This window comes from Peromyscus maniculatus, chromosome 16, assembly GCF_049852395.1.
Source record: "Peromyscus maniculatus bairdii isolate BWxNUB_F1_BW_parent chromosome 16, HU_Pman_BW_mat_3.1, whole genome shotgun sequence".
In the NCBI taxonomy this organism is placed as follows: Eukaryota; Metazoa; Chordata; class Mammalia; order Rodentia; family Cricetidae; genus Peromyscus; species Peromyscus maniculatus.
In genome coordinates, this window is record NC_134867.1 from 23,246,416 (window position 1) to 23,263,253 (window position 16,838).

General features: G+C 45.5%; 1 protein-coding gene across 20 annotated transcripts in view; it reads right to left on the reverse strand.

Annotated features, from left to right (window-relative positions):
• Fam184a (family with sequence similarity 184 member A) overlaps positions 1 to 5,767 on the reverse strand; it is a 131,772-nt gene extending 126,005 nt beyond the window's left edge. For 6 of the 20 annotated variants that reach the window (XR_013045003.1, XR_013045002.1, XR_006064465.2 and 3 more), the window contains exon 1: positions 5,448 to 5,763. Coding sequence is in view for 12 of the 20 variants with exons in the window: in XM_006988628.4 (XP_006988690.1) it covers positions 5,448 to 5,615 (168 nt within the window). In the remaining 8 variants the exon portion in view is untranslated. Of the gene's footprint in view, positions 1 to 5,447 lie in introns of all 20 variants that reach the window. The other 14 variants (XR_006064464.2, XM_016007079.3, XM_016007074.3 and 11 more) reach the window with 5 other exon arrangements.
• Positions 5,768 to 16,838: the final 11,071 nt, after the last annotated feature.

The window sequence follows — 16,838 nt, forward strand, 5'->3', positions numbered from 1 at the left end:
GAAAAGAACAAGCCATTAGATTACACATAGAGGCCAGGCAGTGGTGGCACACACCTTTAATCCTAGCACTCAGGGGCAGAGATTCGTCTGCATCTCTGTGAGTTCAAAGCCACCCTGGACTACATGAGACTGACTCAGTCTAGGAGAGAGAACAGAGCCAGGCAGTGGTGGCACATACCTTTAATCCCAGTACCGGGAAGCACACACACCTTTAATCTCAGCAAGTGATGGCTGGGAGGAGAAAGGTATATAAGGTGTGAGGAGACAGGAGCTAAAAGCTTTTCAGCAGAAGCGTCCCTTTCAGCTGGAGGCTTTTTCAGCTGGAGCCTTTCATGTGAGGACTCCTGAGGATTTCAGTCAGAGGATTCGTGGAATTGGCAAGGTGAGACACGGCAGTGGCTTGTTCCTTTGTCTCTCTGATCTTCCATCATTTACCCCGATATCTGGCCCCGGGCTCTTTTATTTAAAGACCATTTAACATTCAAGTTACCTTCTCCCATGGACCAGATGTGAGTCATATGGACAAGAGACACAAGGGCAAGCTGGGATGGAGCCGCAAGGGTCTGGCCAAGAGGCACAGCTGGAGCTTGAACAGACCATAACAAAATGAAGAGGAAGGTAATCCAGCCCCAAGAGGCTGAGCAGGGGACCAGTCAGAACTTAGATGCATTTTTTTATGGTTGGGGAGGCGAAAGTGGAAATCTCAAGCCACCGAGGAGGCAGGAGGCAGAGGACCCACAGATGAAGATGAGCTCGAAACACCTGCCAAGGCTACGAAAGCACCAGAGTTAGACTCCACGGAACTTAACTGTTCCCTTCCTTCGGGGCCACTTCACAGGGATCGGAGACAAGGGCAGGCAAGAGCAGAAACCAGGCCAGAAGCAAAGAAGCCCGTGGAATCCCTTCCGCAGTCACCTACCTCCTCTCTGGCAGGAGGAAGGGCTAAAGATGGTGAGCCAGGACAGGTGGCTTCACCTCTACATCTGCCCTCGAGATTGTTTGCTCGGCACTGGACAGTTCAACAATCAGACTTGAGACTTCTGTGGCTGGAGAGTGAGCTATATAGTATCTAAGGACAACTAGAAAAATCAAGTCCATCCCTGGCCGAAGACGATCCCGTCCTAAGACGTCAATTTAAAGGGACTAAAGCATGGATGCGGGAGAGGGGCAGAGTTGAAAGGGACAGCAAGGCTGTTTTATGCTTCCCGCTCCCAAGCTCTGCTTTTCTACGTAAGACTCTAAAGAGTCAACATACAGAAGTACAGAAAGGGGGTTTCACGCATCAAAATAGAAGCCAGTCATTAACAATTTCAGAAACATGCCATAACGTGCGAATCCACCACCAATTCTGCACTCATTTGCAAAACTTGACACAAACGACCTAAATATTCCTGACTTACGCGGCAGAGACTGTCCCCCCCCCCCTCTCTCTTGCTCTAATACTTGGTAAAATCCCCGTCTATTAAACAGGCTCTAAGAATTGCTATTCTCACCAGGAAAAGGCTGCCCTGCTGGGTTCTTAGGAAACAGAATCTGAGCAAATATTCATACAGTGAGTATTGTCATTAGTTAAAAATAGGCTGAGGGGCTGGGGATACAGCTCAAAGGCAGAGTGCTGGCCTAGCACTCACAAGGCCCTGTGGGTGTGATCCCTGGGACCAAATGGAAAGAAACAAGAGAAGCCTCGCCAGGAACATTATAAAGTAGTTAATTTTCTTCCATATCCTATCAGAGCTAGTCCAATCTCTGGAGCACACTTCGCAGAACCAAACAGCAAAGCAGAATGTGAAGCCTTGAATTTTTGCTATTTTATAGAAGATCTGCTATACATTTTTTTAAAATAGAGTTGAATAGAAAACTCTCAAAATAAATACAGTATCAATAATGCCATCAAACGTAGAACAGAGCCCTTGGGTGAGCCCAGGACTCATGAGCACTGGTCCTTTGAGGTGAGTCTGAATCATGTAGTGAGGCCTTGTCTTTAAAAAAAAAATTAAGTTAAACTTGAGAATACTCCTTTAAAAAATATCTTACCCATATTTTCTTTATACTTTGTTGGTATATAAGAAGTATTTTCAGTGACGACATGAATTAAGAGCCTAACTCAAGATAGTGTGTGAGATCAATAACACACATTCCTAATCATGCTGCTTCTGTGACGCTGGTAAGAGGCCATTTCAGCTTTTTGGATGTTGGTGGTGATGGCGATGGCAATGGCAGTGGTGGTGGTGGTGGGGGGGGGGCGTGCATTTCTATACTCACATGTATATGCATGGAGTCCAGAGACTGATATCACGCGTCTTTCTCAATCACTCTTCATTTTTTTTTGAGACAGGGTCTCTCACTGAACCTGAAACTTGAGCATCACCTAGACTAGTTGTCTAGAAAGCCACAGGGGTCCTCCTGGTTCTGCTCCCCAAGCTCTGGGATTTGAAATGCATGCTGCAGCACTTGGCTTTTTTCTTGTTGTTGTTTTTCGAGACAGGGTTTCTCTGTGTAGCTTTGTGCCTGTCCTGGAACTCACTTGGTAGCCCAGGCTGGCCTCGAACTCACATGGATCCGCCTGGCTCTGCCTCCCGAGTGCTGGGATTAAAGGCGTGTGCCACCACCGCCCGGCGAGCACTTGGCTTTTTTATTTGGGTGCTGGGGATCAAATGCAGATACCCATGTTTGCACGGGCAAGTACTTTATCAACAGAGCTCCCTTTTTGATTCCAAGTCCCTATTCTGATGGTTACCTCTACAATATGCTATTTTGAAACACAAGCCAAAATCAAGTTCCAACCATAGTTCTATTTAATTTACTCTGACTGACATGAACTCATTAGTCAACTCTTTACAACAACCTCAGACAGCAGATACACTGGAATGTCAAACTTCTAGCAATCCTTTTATACACACATTCATGATACCTGGCTTATGACATATATGTGTGTTTGGGTGGGAGCTCTACCTCAACCCCTGGCACCCTGGCATCCCTATACCCAAAGAGTCTGGAATGTTCTGGTGGAAGATCCACCTCAACTCCCCTCCCCTATCTCGTTCCCTAAACCTGCCCCTTCAAAGCCTGTCAAACACAGCTCCTCCCCCAGAGAGGCTCAAGACCACTCCCACAGGGTATATAGGCTGTATCCCAGAAAACAGACACATGGGGTTCTTCCAGTTTCACGTCCCAGTCTCCTCTCTGCAGGGCGGGGAATTGCCCGGAACGCTTTACCCATTAAACCTGGGCTTTTCCAATTCAATCTGATTCGGTTTGCTGAGTCGCCAGAGAGGTCTTCAGGATGCAAAACTTATCAATGTGACTACAAAATTTGACGATTTCTAAAGTGATAAATAAGGGAAGCACTGCCTTTTAGGGTTTGTGAGACTGAGTGTAATGGAGCCCTGGTACTGGACTGTTATTAGACAGGCTTCATCTTAGGAAATATAAAGGTCAGCCTTGGGTGGAGGGGGGGCGAGAACCCCTAGGCATTTCAGTACAACTCCGTGGTAATCATCCCTTACCAACTCGACTCCCACACTACCCAGCACAGGGAACACTTGGTAATGTCTGCAGACTTGTGTACTGTCACTTCTAAATGCAGGGCAAAGGCACGTGCAATTTGCACCCACAATTTGCAAGAATGCTGCTAAGCATCTCTGTACTGCAGAAGATAGCCCTCTAATAAGGAACTCGATGATCTAAAACGTCCACTGTGTTACACCGAGAAACCCTGGTACAAGGGATGACATGTCAGCCACACTTTCAAGCAGACTGGGTGTTAGAAACAGTAACTACAAACAAAAAATCAGAATGCAGGCAAGGCTCGGCAGTCACGGAAGCGCCGGGCCAGCAGCACCTGGTTCATTACATCTGAGAGACAGAGGGAGAGATATGATCATGTCCTTAATATCTCACCTGTGCCAGCCAGGCTGAATTGCTTTTACTGATAACAGAACAGGAAATTTAAGTCTGAGTAGAAAGAGGAGAAGTTTACTCAAGAAAACTTATTATTAAATTATTAAATACCACACAGTCCTGCTTCTAACTGTTATCGAGTGTTTGTTACAAGAGTCTCCAAGAGTTACAATCTAAAATAAGAAAAGGGATGTTGTGGACACAGCATTAAAAAAAAAAGTCAGAGCAAATATTCATGAGCCTTGCTATGGCCACCAGCATTCTGAAGATGGAACTACTGGGGAGGCCTGGCTTTTAGTTCCAACCATGGAAATGCTCTGATAACATGTAGCCAGTGTTACATCCTACGCCTTCTGTTCTGAGTTTGGAGACCCTTCACAAAAGCAAATAGTAACGCTTTGCACAAGCAGCTTCTCTGAGATGGTGCTTAGAGCAGAGACAAACAATGCAAAAGGCAAAAAAGAAACTCCACAAAAGGTAGTGTTGCTTGGCTTGGCTTAAGTCATGATCACGTGTTTTCTGTTTGTTATTTTTTTTTAAAATCTATGCTTCTATGCATCTCTTCATTTTTTATTCCTTTCATGGTATCTTTCTTTGTATCCTCAGTCACATAGCTTTACCGTTTTTACCCTGTCTTTATTCCCTTCCCACAAGCATTCCCTTTCCTCTCTTTAAACTCTAGTAAAATGAGATGATGGGGCTCTGGAGTTGAGCCAGTTCTCAGGAGATTACCAAGCAGCGACCCCACCTTTCTCTCTTCAAAGCTGCAACAGTCTTATGGAAGGTGGTCACAGCGAATGACTTCCAGAAACCACAAATCAGTTCCTCTCAGCGCTATATTGCTAGTAAGATCTACACGGACCCACCCTTTATTATCAGTCTTTACTAAATTAGAAAAAGAGCTCACAAACTGACATACCACCCTCAACTATGGTTGGAAAACGGTGCAGGTGATGTATCTATGGGCTTCTTGAAAACTATCTTCTGATGAGATGAACCATTTACTAAATGCAAACACAGTGTGATTCAGCTAATAAACCTTATTTGACATTATGTCAGGGTAAGTAAGGAATGACTCATTAAATCTCTAAAATGGCACGCAAGGTATGTTTCACCCTCCTACAGTCCTCGGAATAACCTCGGGAAGTTTATTCTCCCGTTAACTGTGGGAACCAGGAGCAGACACTGATTAACTCCAAGGATTCCGGGTCATGTTAGGTAAACCGGTCCAGGACTTCACCGGGTACTCATAGCGCGGTACCTCGTGCAGCCCTTGGCAAGAGACACCGGAGCAACAGGAAAGTCCATTTACTACCGTGGAACCCGGAAAGTAAGCCCTCGTGTGCTCTATGCTGGTTTACTCTTAGTCGGCAACCGGGTGCAAGCCCTGGAAACCTCGCGGTGCGGGGTGCGGTCTAGCTCAAGTTCGGTGGCCAGCGTTCCACCCAAGTTTGGCGGGGCCAAGGAGGCAACTCTGGCTGTTGCTTCTCTTAGGAGCCGCCTCCGCCCGGCGCCAGGTGAGCCCCGAACCCCCGCGCCCCCCGTACCTTGGTGAGCTGGGCGATCTTCTTGCTCATTTTCAGGTGCATGTCCTGGCTGTAGTCCATGCTGTGCCCGGCCATCTGCGCGGCGGCCGGCGAGGGCGCGAATTTGGCCGCCCCGGCCGCAGAGCCGCCGTAATAGTGCTGCTGCCAGCTCATGCCCGGGGTCGCCATCTTCCCGGCAGACCCCGGCCGGGGCACCTGTCCCCGTGCGCTAGGCGAGGCTGGCGCAGCGACGACGCGGGGCAGGCGACAGCCGAGGGTGGGGGGGTGGCCGCTTGCCGACCCGCCGGCCCGCGCCCTCCAGTCCGGGCGATCGGAGCCTTCCCTCCTGCCCGCGACGGCCGCGTCCCCCTAAGCCCCCGGCTTGGCGACGGCGCGGCTGGCGTCCCGCAAGCAGCGGCCACCGGGCCCCGAGACTCGGCCGCCGCCGGGGCTGCGGAGGGAGGCGGGGACGGGGCGGGCTGCAGCGGCGGGAGGCGGGGCCGCGGACGCGGGAGCCGCGGAGCGCCGTTACCAGGGCGCGCGGCTCAGGGCTGGGCGAGCGCGCGGGGCTGACCACGTCATTTCCCCGCAGCCAAGCTCCGCCCCGCAGCTCTCCGCCCCGCAGCCCTCCACCCTTCAGCTCTCCAGCCCGCAGCCAAGCTCCGCCCCGCAGCCCTCCACCCCGCAACCCTCCAACCTGCAGCTCCAGTGCCCGCAGCCAAGCTCCGTCCATCAGCCCTCCAGCATCCCCGCAACCGCTCTGCTGCCCGCAAACCTGCCGCTCTGCACCCCTCAACCCTCCAGCCGTCAGCGTGCAGACCCGCACTCTGCATCCCTTCAGCCCACAGCTCCACAGCTCTTCAGCCCCGCAATGTGCAGCCCGGCACCACGGAGGCCTCCAGATCACAGTTGCAGGCGGCCTTACAGCCCTGCAGCCCGGTAGTCCCGCAGCAGCAGCATCACCTCTCCCTCTCACTATGCAAGCCCACAGCTGTCACCTCCTTAACGGACACCTCACCCAATCCTGTAGCTTACAATCCGTCCCAGCAGCCCACAGGCTTTGGCTACTGCCCTGTGCCTGAGTGTGCAGTCTTCTCTTTGTTTGTTTGGCTGTTTGTTTGTTTGCTTGCTTTTAAATAGTCCAGAGAAGATGAGATTTTGATGGTCAGCTTCGGTTAGCAACAAGCCTGCAACTTGATCGAGCATGTGCCTCTTGTGTGCAGGCCCAGCAAACGGCATATCCAGGACTTAATCTAAGGCCAAGGACCTCTACTCCAGAGAAGTGGGTGGGTGTGAAGTAGAGGGAGATCCGTAATCCGAGACTTGACCGGTCTTTTCAAACTCACCCAGGCTTGACCATTTCAGGGTCGCCATGACCTACTGTGTGCCACACCACATTGAATGAAGCAATGCCAAGTGCCTAAGGTGTGGGGGAGTGTACCTCTACAGTCAGCTGCACCCCACTTTTTCCTCCGTGGGATGGAGCCTGGAACAATTGCGGATGAAATATAATTGGCTGGAAATTAGAATAGGACTGGAATAGAGAGAGGAGGCCAGAACAATAGAATGAGTCAGCCCTTAAAGATTGGGGGCTCGTCAATTTGGCATTCCATGTACTTTTTTTTTTTTGCCATGCTAAATGCATTATTTTGTACTGATCTTCTCTTAGCACCTCCGCTCTTTAGGTCAAATGACTTTAAAAAAAAAATTTGTATTCTGTGTTGAAATAGAGGTCCTTTTAGGTTAATGGGAAAACACACTTTATAGAAGTACACTTAGTTTTGCAGAACCGAGTTCCTCCTCTTTATGTGACTTCACTAACATGCAAGCAGACATCTCATAAACATTGAAAATGCTAGGAAATTAAATTGGAGGCTAAACTAACCAAGTGTCTGAATGTGACAAAAACAAAACTAAACTAAACTAAATGAAGTTGAATAGGATCCTAAAACATTTCAAATCTGTTAGAACTCCAGAAGGAAAGAAAGATTGAAACTGGTAAGACTTTTGCCAGATGTGAGGTACTCAGTACCTCAGTAGTAGACCTTCCAGAAAATGAGTTTAGTTCCAATGTTCTGAATGGGGTAGGTAATGAGAAATGCATGTGCATATTCTGCCCCCTTAAGCCCTAACAAAAGAGAATTAGGAACTGTGTAAACTGATGACATGACCCTCCATGTTATGGTTGGGGGAGGTTTTTATTGTACATATGAGAGAGAGCCAAGGACATCTAGAAGAGTCCGGACCAGGGAGAGAAAGTAGACTGAACATGGCCAGCCAACTGAACAAGGTTAAGACTGTGCAAGAGAGGGAAGAACAGCAGGTGATGGAGAATGGAGGAAACATGGTGAGAGAAGCGGGACCAGAGCATAGAAGAGAGAAAAACAAAGCAAGAATAGCAGGGTTATAAGGAGAATGAGCAGCTGAGTGGAGGGAAGCCCGTGAGCTGGAGGGAGTTTAGGTTGGGGAAGAGGTAAGAAGGACTAGAATGCTAGCATTGACTTTGACATGTGTAATGGATACTTGTGATACTGAAGGAGCCTGGAGGTCAGCATGAGTTTGATATGCTGATAGGTGCCACTGGTAGTCATTTGTCCCTTCTGTTTGAGGGGATCCAGCTCCACAAGTTCCTGAGGAATGGTAACTTTTATCTAACTGCCCCCCAAACCTCCTTTAGTCCAAATTGAGCTCATTTCTGGATATATGGACTGCCTTTTGGAGTTTGAGAAATTGAGTTTCCTTTGGTCCTGACAGAAACTTGTATTATTTCATTAAATTTGGGGCAGAGAAGGCTTGGTACTTCTCTTGTCCTTCATATTTCCAATAAAAATATGCTCATTTGTAGTGGGTAGCCATTCCAGCTTGGTTCTGGAAGTTCCAACCCCCATTGAGACTCTGGCAACTGTCACGCCTACGAGGCGGGGCGAGGGGAGGCGCCTGGGGACCCGAGAGCTGGATGGGCCCGCTCGCTCTGGGCACTCTTGTAGCCATATCTTGCTGAGGCAAGAAAAGTGTTTAGGGGTTCTGTCCCTGTAATCGAGTGGAAAGACCATAGGACTAGAAATACAGAGTAATATGTAGCATCCACTTATTCCCTGCACCTGTTCTCCTTTCCCATAATTCCTCTGAAAGGAGACAGTGACCTGCATCTTTCAGCTCTGACCTGGAAGTAAGAGGATGTGGCACATGAGTGTTTGCCGTCATTACCTTAAGCCAAGAGAACTGCCCCCAAACTGTACGCTCAGAAGGTATCCAGTGTTCCATGGGTTTAGTGTCTTCCCTATGAACAATTAATAAACTAGGTCATTTTATGTAGAATTATATGTATTATAAATAATACACAGAAATGTAAAGTATGCTATAACTCACTCATGATCCTGTAACATAGAGGCTCACTTTTAAAGAAGGCATACAAAAGGAGAGGAAAGGAAGGATGGTAGTTAGACAAGAAGTCTTTGAACGGTACCAGCTTCTGTCGTGAGATTTATTTAAAAGCAGTCACCAAGTGTTATTGAGTTCCAGGTATTGAGGCTGCCCATCGGTGTCTGTCCTGAAGTAACAGTCTAGTGGAGAAGACAGACATCATTAAGCCATTTTAAAGGGACTTCAGGGAGTACACTTAAACTACAGGGGTACACTTAGGCCTTGGAGTGTCTGAGGAGGCTTCACAGCACATAAAATGGTGTATCCTCTTGAAGGATACTTGTTTCAGATAAAGAGGGAAGAGAGAATAGGCTCTGGGATTAGCAAGGCCAAAGCCCTGAGGATGAGAGAGGATGGCCTATTTAGGAAACATCAGGTCCTGTGAGATGGCTAGAGCTAAGTTTGAATGGGGTGTCAGAATACGAGTGTGGTAGAGCAGGTGTCAAGATGACTCATGGGTGGGAAGACTTATGTGCCCTGACAATGAGATTTGGGGAGATTATTTTGAAGACAAGGATGAGCACCTGAAAAGCCTTAGGCAAGAAAAATGAAATAACTGGATTTGCATTTCAGGTTCATAATTGTTGTGAGGAAAATGGACCACTATGTAGATGAGGAGTCCATGGTACCTATTAGGTGAGACATGAGGAATTGACACCTTAAATATGTTCATCATACAAAAAAAGAAGGGATGGAAATTATGCATCTAGAGGAAAAGAATCAAACAGGACTCCACCTCAGAAAAGGAATAGGAGGGACAAGCTGGGACAGATATGTTCAACGTGAAACGTGGTAACATTGGAGAGGCCTGTAGGACATTTATAGGGAGATGTTCAGTTCAGTTACATATAAAAGAGGAGCTATAGTACAGCACCCAGAATAGAAAAATAAAAGATATTGCTTTCAAGAGGACACCAGAAGCCAAGAGTGTGTGAAAGAAAGCATCAATGTAGGTGGTATTATAGTTTGGATAAGTATCTCCCTAATGTCCACATGTTAAAGACTTGGTCCTGGAGTGGCACTATGGGAAAGTGGTGAAGACTTTAAGATGCTCTTAGGTCAGACCACAGCCTCTGCCTTTGCTTGTTGGCACTGACATAAGCCGTTTGCTCTGCCACACACTTCCTGCCATCACTGTCTGCCAGGCACACTAGAGCCATCCCCCAGACAATGGGTCTGTGGGTCTTAGAGCAGAGCTTCCAAAACTGTCCATGAGAATGGATTATTCCCTCTTTATGCACTTACTGTCTCAAGCATTTTGTGTAGCTGTGGAAGGCAAACAATGGTGGGTTATCATCTGGTACATTCTAGAATTTCTCTCTGAGGAGGAGTCGGCACCAATGGGTGAAAGCATGAGGCCTGTGAGAACAGTCCCGGAGAAGTGGGTTCATACTAATGCAGAAGCTTGGTCCAGCAGGGGTAGAGATTGAAAGCAGATAGAGGAATAAGCATTAAATAAAAATAATTATTAGCTATTAGAGCTAGAAGGGAATTTTGAGCCTTATAAGCAGGGTTTTTCATCAGGACTGCCAGCTCCCCAATAATTGCCATGGAGACTTGTTATTAACTATAAATGCTTGGCCAATAGCTTAGGCTTGTTACTAACTAGCTCTTTCAACTTAAATTAACCCATATTTCTTATCTATGCTCTACCACACATGGTGGTACCTTTTTTCAGCATGGCTTGTTCATCTCCTGCATCCTCTGCGTCTGGCTGGTGACTCTGCCCTTCTTCATCCTGCTCTCTTTTTGTCCACAAGTCCTGCCTAACCTCCACCTGCCTAGCTATTGGCCATTTAGCCCTTCATTAAACCAACAAGAGTGACAAATATTCCCTGTGTACAAAAAGATTGTTCCACAGCAGAGCCTAACCTCTTAATTTTGTACACATTGAAGATCAGAAATGTAGAATTTCCCAAATTCTTAAACCTGTCAATAGCAGAGGTAGAATTATAACCAACACGAAAGCTCAGATTCTGGATATTGTTGAAACAGTATCTCATCATATAGCCCAGGCATGTCTGGAATTTGCTATTTAGTGCAGGCTGGCCTCAGACTCATGAACCTTCTTCCTCTGCCTTCTTCTTATGCATGGACCACCCCATCTGGCAGATTTTTTTCTGATTCACTAAACAATAGTTGTAAGCCATTTATAGGTAAATCATTTTCTGATATCCTTTCACTAACAATGTCTTAGGCTAGTTCTTCTGTACGGTAACATTTCAATTATGATATATGTATACATTCAGAATGATTTTAAAATAGTCTCAGGCAAGCTAGGTATGATGGCACACTCCTTTAATCCCAACACTTGGGAGGCAGAGGCAGGCTGATCTCTATGAGTTTGAGACCAGCCTGGTCTATCTACATAGTGAGTCTACACAGAGAGACCCTGTTGTCCCCCACCCCCACCCCAACCACCACCACTACCAAAAAAAAAAAAAAGCTTACTGCTAGGGGAGTGATGAAAATTTTGTTCACGGTTGCAATAGTTAATTAATGATGAACCAGATGAAGCTTGCACTAACCTACCAAGAACAGAAATTTATAAAAAGTAACAGTTTTCGTATTTTTTCTTAAGCTTACAAAAATTGTGTTTATTTCAGGCTCAGAAAACCTAGATAAACTCCAGAGTGCAGCACTTTGGAATGAAAATCACAGCCAGGAATGCAATCGATAACGTATCTGACTAAGGATCAGAAGAATCAAAATTAGGTTTGAAATGTAAGCTCCGAAGTCAGTGGACCAGCTGGTGTGGCGTTCCGTGCCAGCAGCTACTGGGGCCCCTGATTCAGGAGAAGGAGGGCCACAATGTAGTGAGACCCTATCAGAAAGACCGGAGCAGCGAGAGAAAGAAAGGCAAAAAGAGGGAGAGGAGCGGGAGGGAGGGAGGGATGGAGGGAGGGATGGAGGATGGGCCAGACAGAGACAGAAAGATACACAGGGGAGGGGAAGAGGCAGAGACAGGGAGAGAAAGATAGAGAGGAAAGAGGTAAAGAGAGTGGGATAGAGGGAGACAGACAGACAGACAGACAGATGTAGAAGAACACAATTCTAGATAAAAGCCCAGGCAACAAGTTGAAAAAGAGACGAATTGGACTTCATCAACATAAAAAAAAATGTTGGCAGATTAAGGGACACTCAAGATTGGAAAGGAAATCTTTGCAATGTAAGGAAATATTCGCAGGTCACATACTTGACAATGGATTAATATCAAGGATGTATAAAGAATTCCCAAAACTCAGAAACAAAGAGCCCGATTTCAAAAAAATGGGCAACAAGCTTGAAATGTCATTTTTCTAAACTGTATACAAATTACCAGGGAGAAACTACAAAGATTGAATGCTTAATATCTCTAACCACCAGAGAAATTCATGTCAAATCACCATGAGATGCCATTTCCTACCTAATGAGATGGCTGTTATCAAAACCAAACCAAATGACAAGAAAAGAGAAAGTTACTGGTGAAATTATAAAGGCCACTCCACGTAGTTAAAAGGGAGGTTTATTTAGTGACGTAACTTACAAGTGAAGGGATAGGTGGGTTGCAGGGTCTGGGAAAGGTGTGTGGCAGTCCGGTGGTGTTCTCTGGAGAACTCTGCTCGGTCTACCTCCAGCGTCCAGGGTCCTGGGTCCAGGCAGCAAGAGAGCCAGCACATCCAGATCACAGGTCTTCAGTGTCCTCTCTTGGCCCCACCTTGTAGGCGTGGCAGTTACCAAAGCCTCAATGGGGGTTGGAACTTCCAGGTCAGGGTTGGAATGGCTACCCACTACAGAAAGTAGTAAGTATTATATGGAGGATTTAATACATTTGTGCATTAGTAGTTGGAATATAAAATGATGATACACTGAAAAAATATGGTGGTTCCTCAGAACAGACACACACACACACACACACACACACACACACACACACACACACACCCTAATATACAATATTACATAATAGCAGGCCCCTCCTAATGCATTTCTGGATTAATTGAAAGCAAAGACTCAAAGATATCTGTATACTAATATCATTGCTGTTCTACTCTCCTTCATCGTAGCAAGTATCTGTACACAGATGGTTGGATAAACAGTATGTGGTAAGCACAATGGGATCTTAACCAGTCTTTAAGGGGCTGCTATGAATACTGATGATACTACACTAAGTGAATTAAGCTAGTCAAAAAGATACAAATAGAGTGTGTTTCTACTAGCATGCGGTACCTTGAGTGGTCAGATTCACAGAGACCAATAGAACAGTGGTGGATGGAGGGAAAGAATGGAGCGGTATTTAATGCATGCAGTTTAACTGGGGACAGAGACAAAGTTTTGGAGACAGATGGTAATGATGACTGAACTTAAAATGGCTAAAATTTCATGTTAGAATATTTTATCACAATGAATAAAACTGGTCATCATAGATGTATTTTACCAAAATGAATAAAATTGTTCATCTGTTGTGCGAATTCCTCCCCAAGCTTTGGGGTACAAGCCTTGGGGTATGGCTTCTTTTCTGCATATATGACCACTGAAGAGGAGAGAGAGGGTCACACTGTCTCTTGGGGTGAGGAGACTGGGTCAGGCTGTGGAAAGTGGCTTGCGGTTGGTTCCCAGCCTTGAGGAGAACAGAAGCTGGATCAGCAGCACATCTACCTCACTTTGTATTAGTGAGTCTGTTTCCCCATCACACCCCTTAATAAATATATATACCTGGGCTCTTGTATCAGTCATCATATTTTTGCAGTGAAAGATACTAATGGGAAACCTGTTCCAGACTAGCAATGGCCTGCTTTTATATCAGCCAATAAGCATTTATCGACTGCTTCCCAAGTCCAGGTGAGACAGTCATTTACTGCCTGAGAAAAGAAGATATTTGAAGAAAGAGAAAAGTGGAGAAAATATTCTTCTTCGCTTTCCTCTCCTGACCCTTTCCATTTCAGCCAAAAGAGTCATAGAGATTGAACTTGGTATGGGCTGTGATAGATAGCCCATAGTGAATCTCTACCATAGTCCTTTATGAGGGCAACAAGCTGATATCCCAGGTATTTTCTCTTTTACAAAACAGTATTCTGACTCTCAGGAGAATTCTGTACTTAAATGGGATTTAATCCTAGACCATACAATGAAATTTAGTAACATGGGCACCAAATCAATAGAGATTCTACATGCAATTCTACATGGAATCAATAACCATTTCAGTTGGCTGAATACTTTTAGCTAAATATTTTCCAGTGGCAACTCCTCTCTTGGTATAAGTGTCTAAGGATGATGGAAAGACTACCAGAATCTTCACATTCTGGGCCTGATAGTGTTTCTTCTTATGAGACAAGGAAATTGAACAAAAGGAATTTGAGGGGTCCTTATATTTCTCACATACCACATGCTGAATTATTTCACATTTTAGGGAAAAATTTATTATACTTATTCAGGTGTATCACACATCAATCATCTTCCTACCCTCACTTCTGCTTTTTAACATAACCACTGTGGTGGTAATCTAATTGTATTGAAATATTATTTTGATTTGTACTGAAATATTAATTTGATTGTATGTTAATAAATAAAGTTGTCTGGGGGTCAGAGCTATTAGAGCCATAGCAAGAGTGTGGCGGTGGTGGCACACGCCTTTAATCCCATAAGATCTCTGTGTGTTCAGGGATACAGCCAGCATTGGAGACATATGCCTTTAAGACCTAGGGGGCTGTACATTCAGACAGTGACGAGGCAGTCATGTGTTTGGGTTTACAACCAATGAGAAGGCAGAACAACATACTTTAAAAATACGAACCGAGAGGAAGTAGGTCTCTTTTCGCGAAGCTGGGACAGCAGGAGGAAGGGTGAGATTTTAGCTCTGAGCTCTGACCTCTCGGCTTTCTCTTTTACATTGTTTCTGTGTTTCTTATTTAATAAGACGGTTGGTTACATCTACATCTGGCGCCCAACGTGACAAGAATCCATTAAAAACTGCTTGGCTTGGCGGCAGGTCCGCTTTCCCGCAAGGGCGGCAGGCGGCCCGCGGCGGCGGCGGCGGCGGCGGCACACGGCAGCCGGCGGCGATCGGCTTCTTAGTCCAAGCTGCTGGCGTCCTAGTCCGGGTAGCAACTTCTAGCCCGGGCCTAGGTCTGTGAGCAGCTTGCCTAAAGCCGGTGCTACAAACAACTCAGACCTGCCCTGCCGAACAGGGCCCTGCCTGTAAAGCCAAAGCACGTGGTCGGAGCTTAAGGAAGCCAGACCCAAGCCTTGACTCGGCACAAGAGGGAACACGTGGCTGCATTTAAGCTTTAGCCGGCTACGCTTTCTTGTGCGTTCTCTCTTTCCTCTCTCTCTCTCTCTCTCTCTCTCTCTCTCTCTCTCTCTCTCTCTCTCTCTGGATTTACACCTGGGACACTAGGTGGCTGCTTTGAAAATCCCCTCGGATTTCTACTGTTCTACGCAGATTTGGTAAGTCATAATATATCAGATATTTTAAAGGAAACTATCTAAAAGAGAATTTTTTCCACATTAAAAAACAAATGGGTTTTATGTGTACATTGGAAGAAAATTGGTTTTTGTTCGAAATTTTAGGCAGTCTGGCAATGGAACAACTATATAATATTAGTATTGGTGGAATTATGCACCTCATCACTATAATAATCCACATTTAAATATTTAAAAAGATAGTCAATTTAAGTGCCAGGATAACAGCGTTAGAAGAACTTGTTAAACCTGTAAAAATTCAGACAGAAGAAATTAACAGTGAAGTTGTTTCAAGTCGGGATCATAAGGTTGCAGAAAGAAAGCCTGTTTTCACACAGTCACCCTTAATTTATCCTGTAACAGTACAGCAGATGCCTGATCAAATGGCTACACAAAATACTTGGGCTCCAATTGAAATGTTGGATTTAAAAAGGTTTAAGGAGGCAATAGTATCTTATGGCATGCATTCCCCATATGTAAAGCAAATGTTAAACACTTGGTCAACATATAATAGGATAGTACCACAGGACTGGCGGGACCTCGCACAAGGTGTTCTGGAACCCAGCCAGAGACTTCAATTTCTGACTTGGTTTAAGGAGGAGGCTAAAAACATAGAAAAACAATGGAGGGATAAAGGAGTACAAGTTTGCCAGGATCAGCTTATGGGCGAAGGCCAATATGCTTCAGCACAAGCACAATGTTTATATGATGTCCAAACCCTAATTTTATGTCGAACGGCAGCCTTGAATGCATGGGACAAAGTTGAGGAACCAGGAAAAAAATCTGAGTCATTTACAAAGGTGAAGCAAGGCCCAAAAGAGTCTTTTACAGATTTTTTACAAAGACTGGCTTCAGCAGTAAAGAGAACGGTCTCGGATTCAGAAGCTGGTAAGGCAATAATTGAATCTTTGGCCTTTGAGAATGCGAATGCAGCATGCAAAAGAATAATCAGGCCATTAAGGGCAAGATCTGCACCTATGGAAGATTGGATTAGAGAAACAATTAATGTTGAAGCTGATGAGCATGATGATACATGGGTAGGAGAAGTAATTTCAAAAGGTTTGAGGAGTGTTAGATGTTTTGGATGTGGAAAGCAAGGACATTTGAAAAGGGACTGTAGACAGGTCATTTCCAGAAACAATGTTTCTTCAAGGAACAATGGCAACAGAATGCCCCTTCCTTCTGGAGTATGCAGAAGGTGTGGTAAGGGAAAACACTGGACCAACGAATGTAGATCAACAAAGGACAGACAGGGTAATCCTTTGCCTCAGTCTTCGGGAAACTCCCAGAGGGGCCTCAGGCAGGCCCCCAGTGCAAATCCAGTTCAAACCTTTCCGGCAGCCATAGAGGAAATGCCTGCTCTGGAGAGCGATTAAATAACCAAATGCCTATTGGAATAAATCATGCTGGTCAGAATGATGAAACAGAGAGAATAGAAAATTCAGGAGAAAACATAAAGAAAATTTTTTGGCAAACTTCTATTAATGAACAAAGACCAAAATTAACGATAAAAATAAATGGTGTTTTGTTGTCTGGTCTGGTAGACAC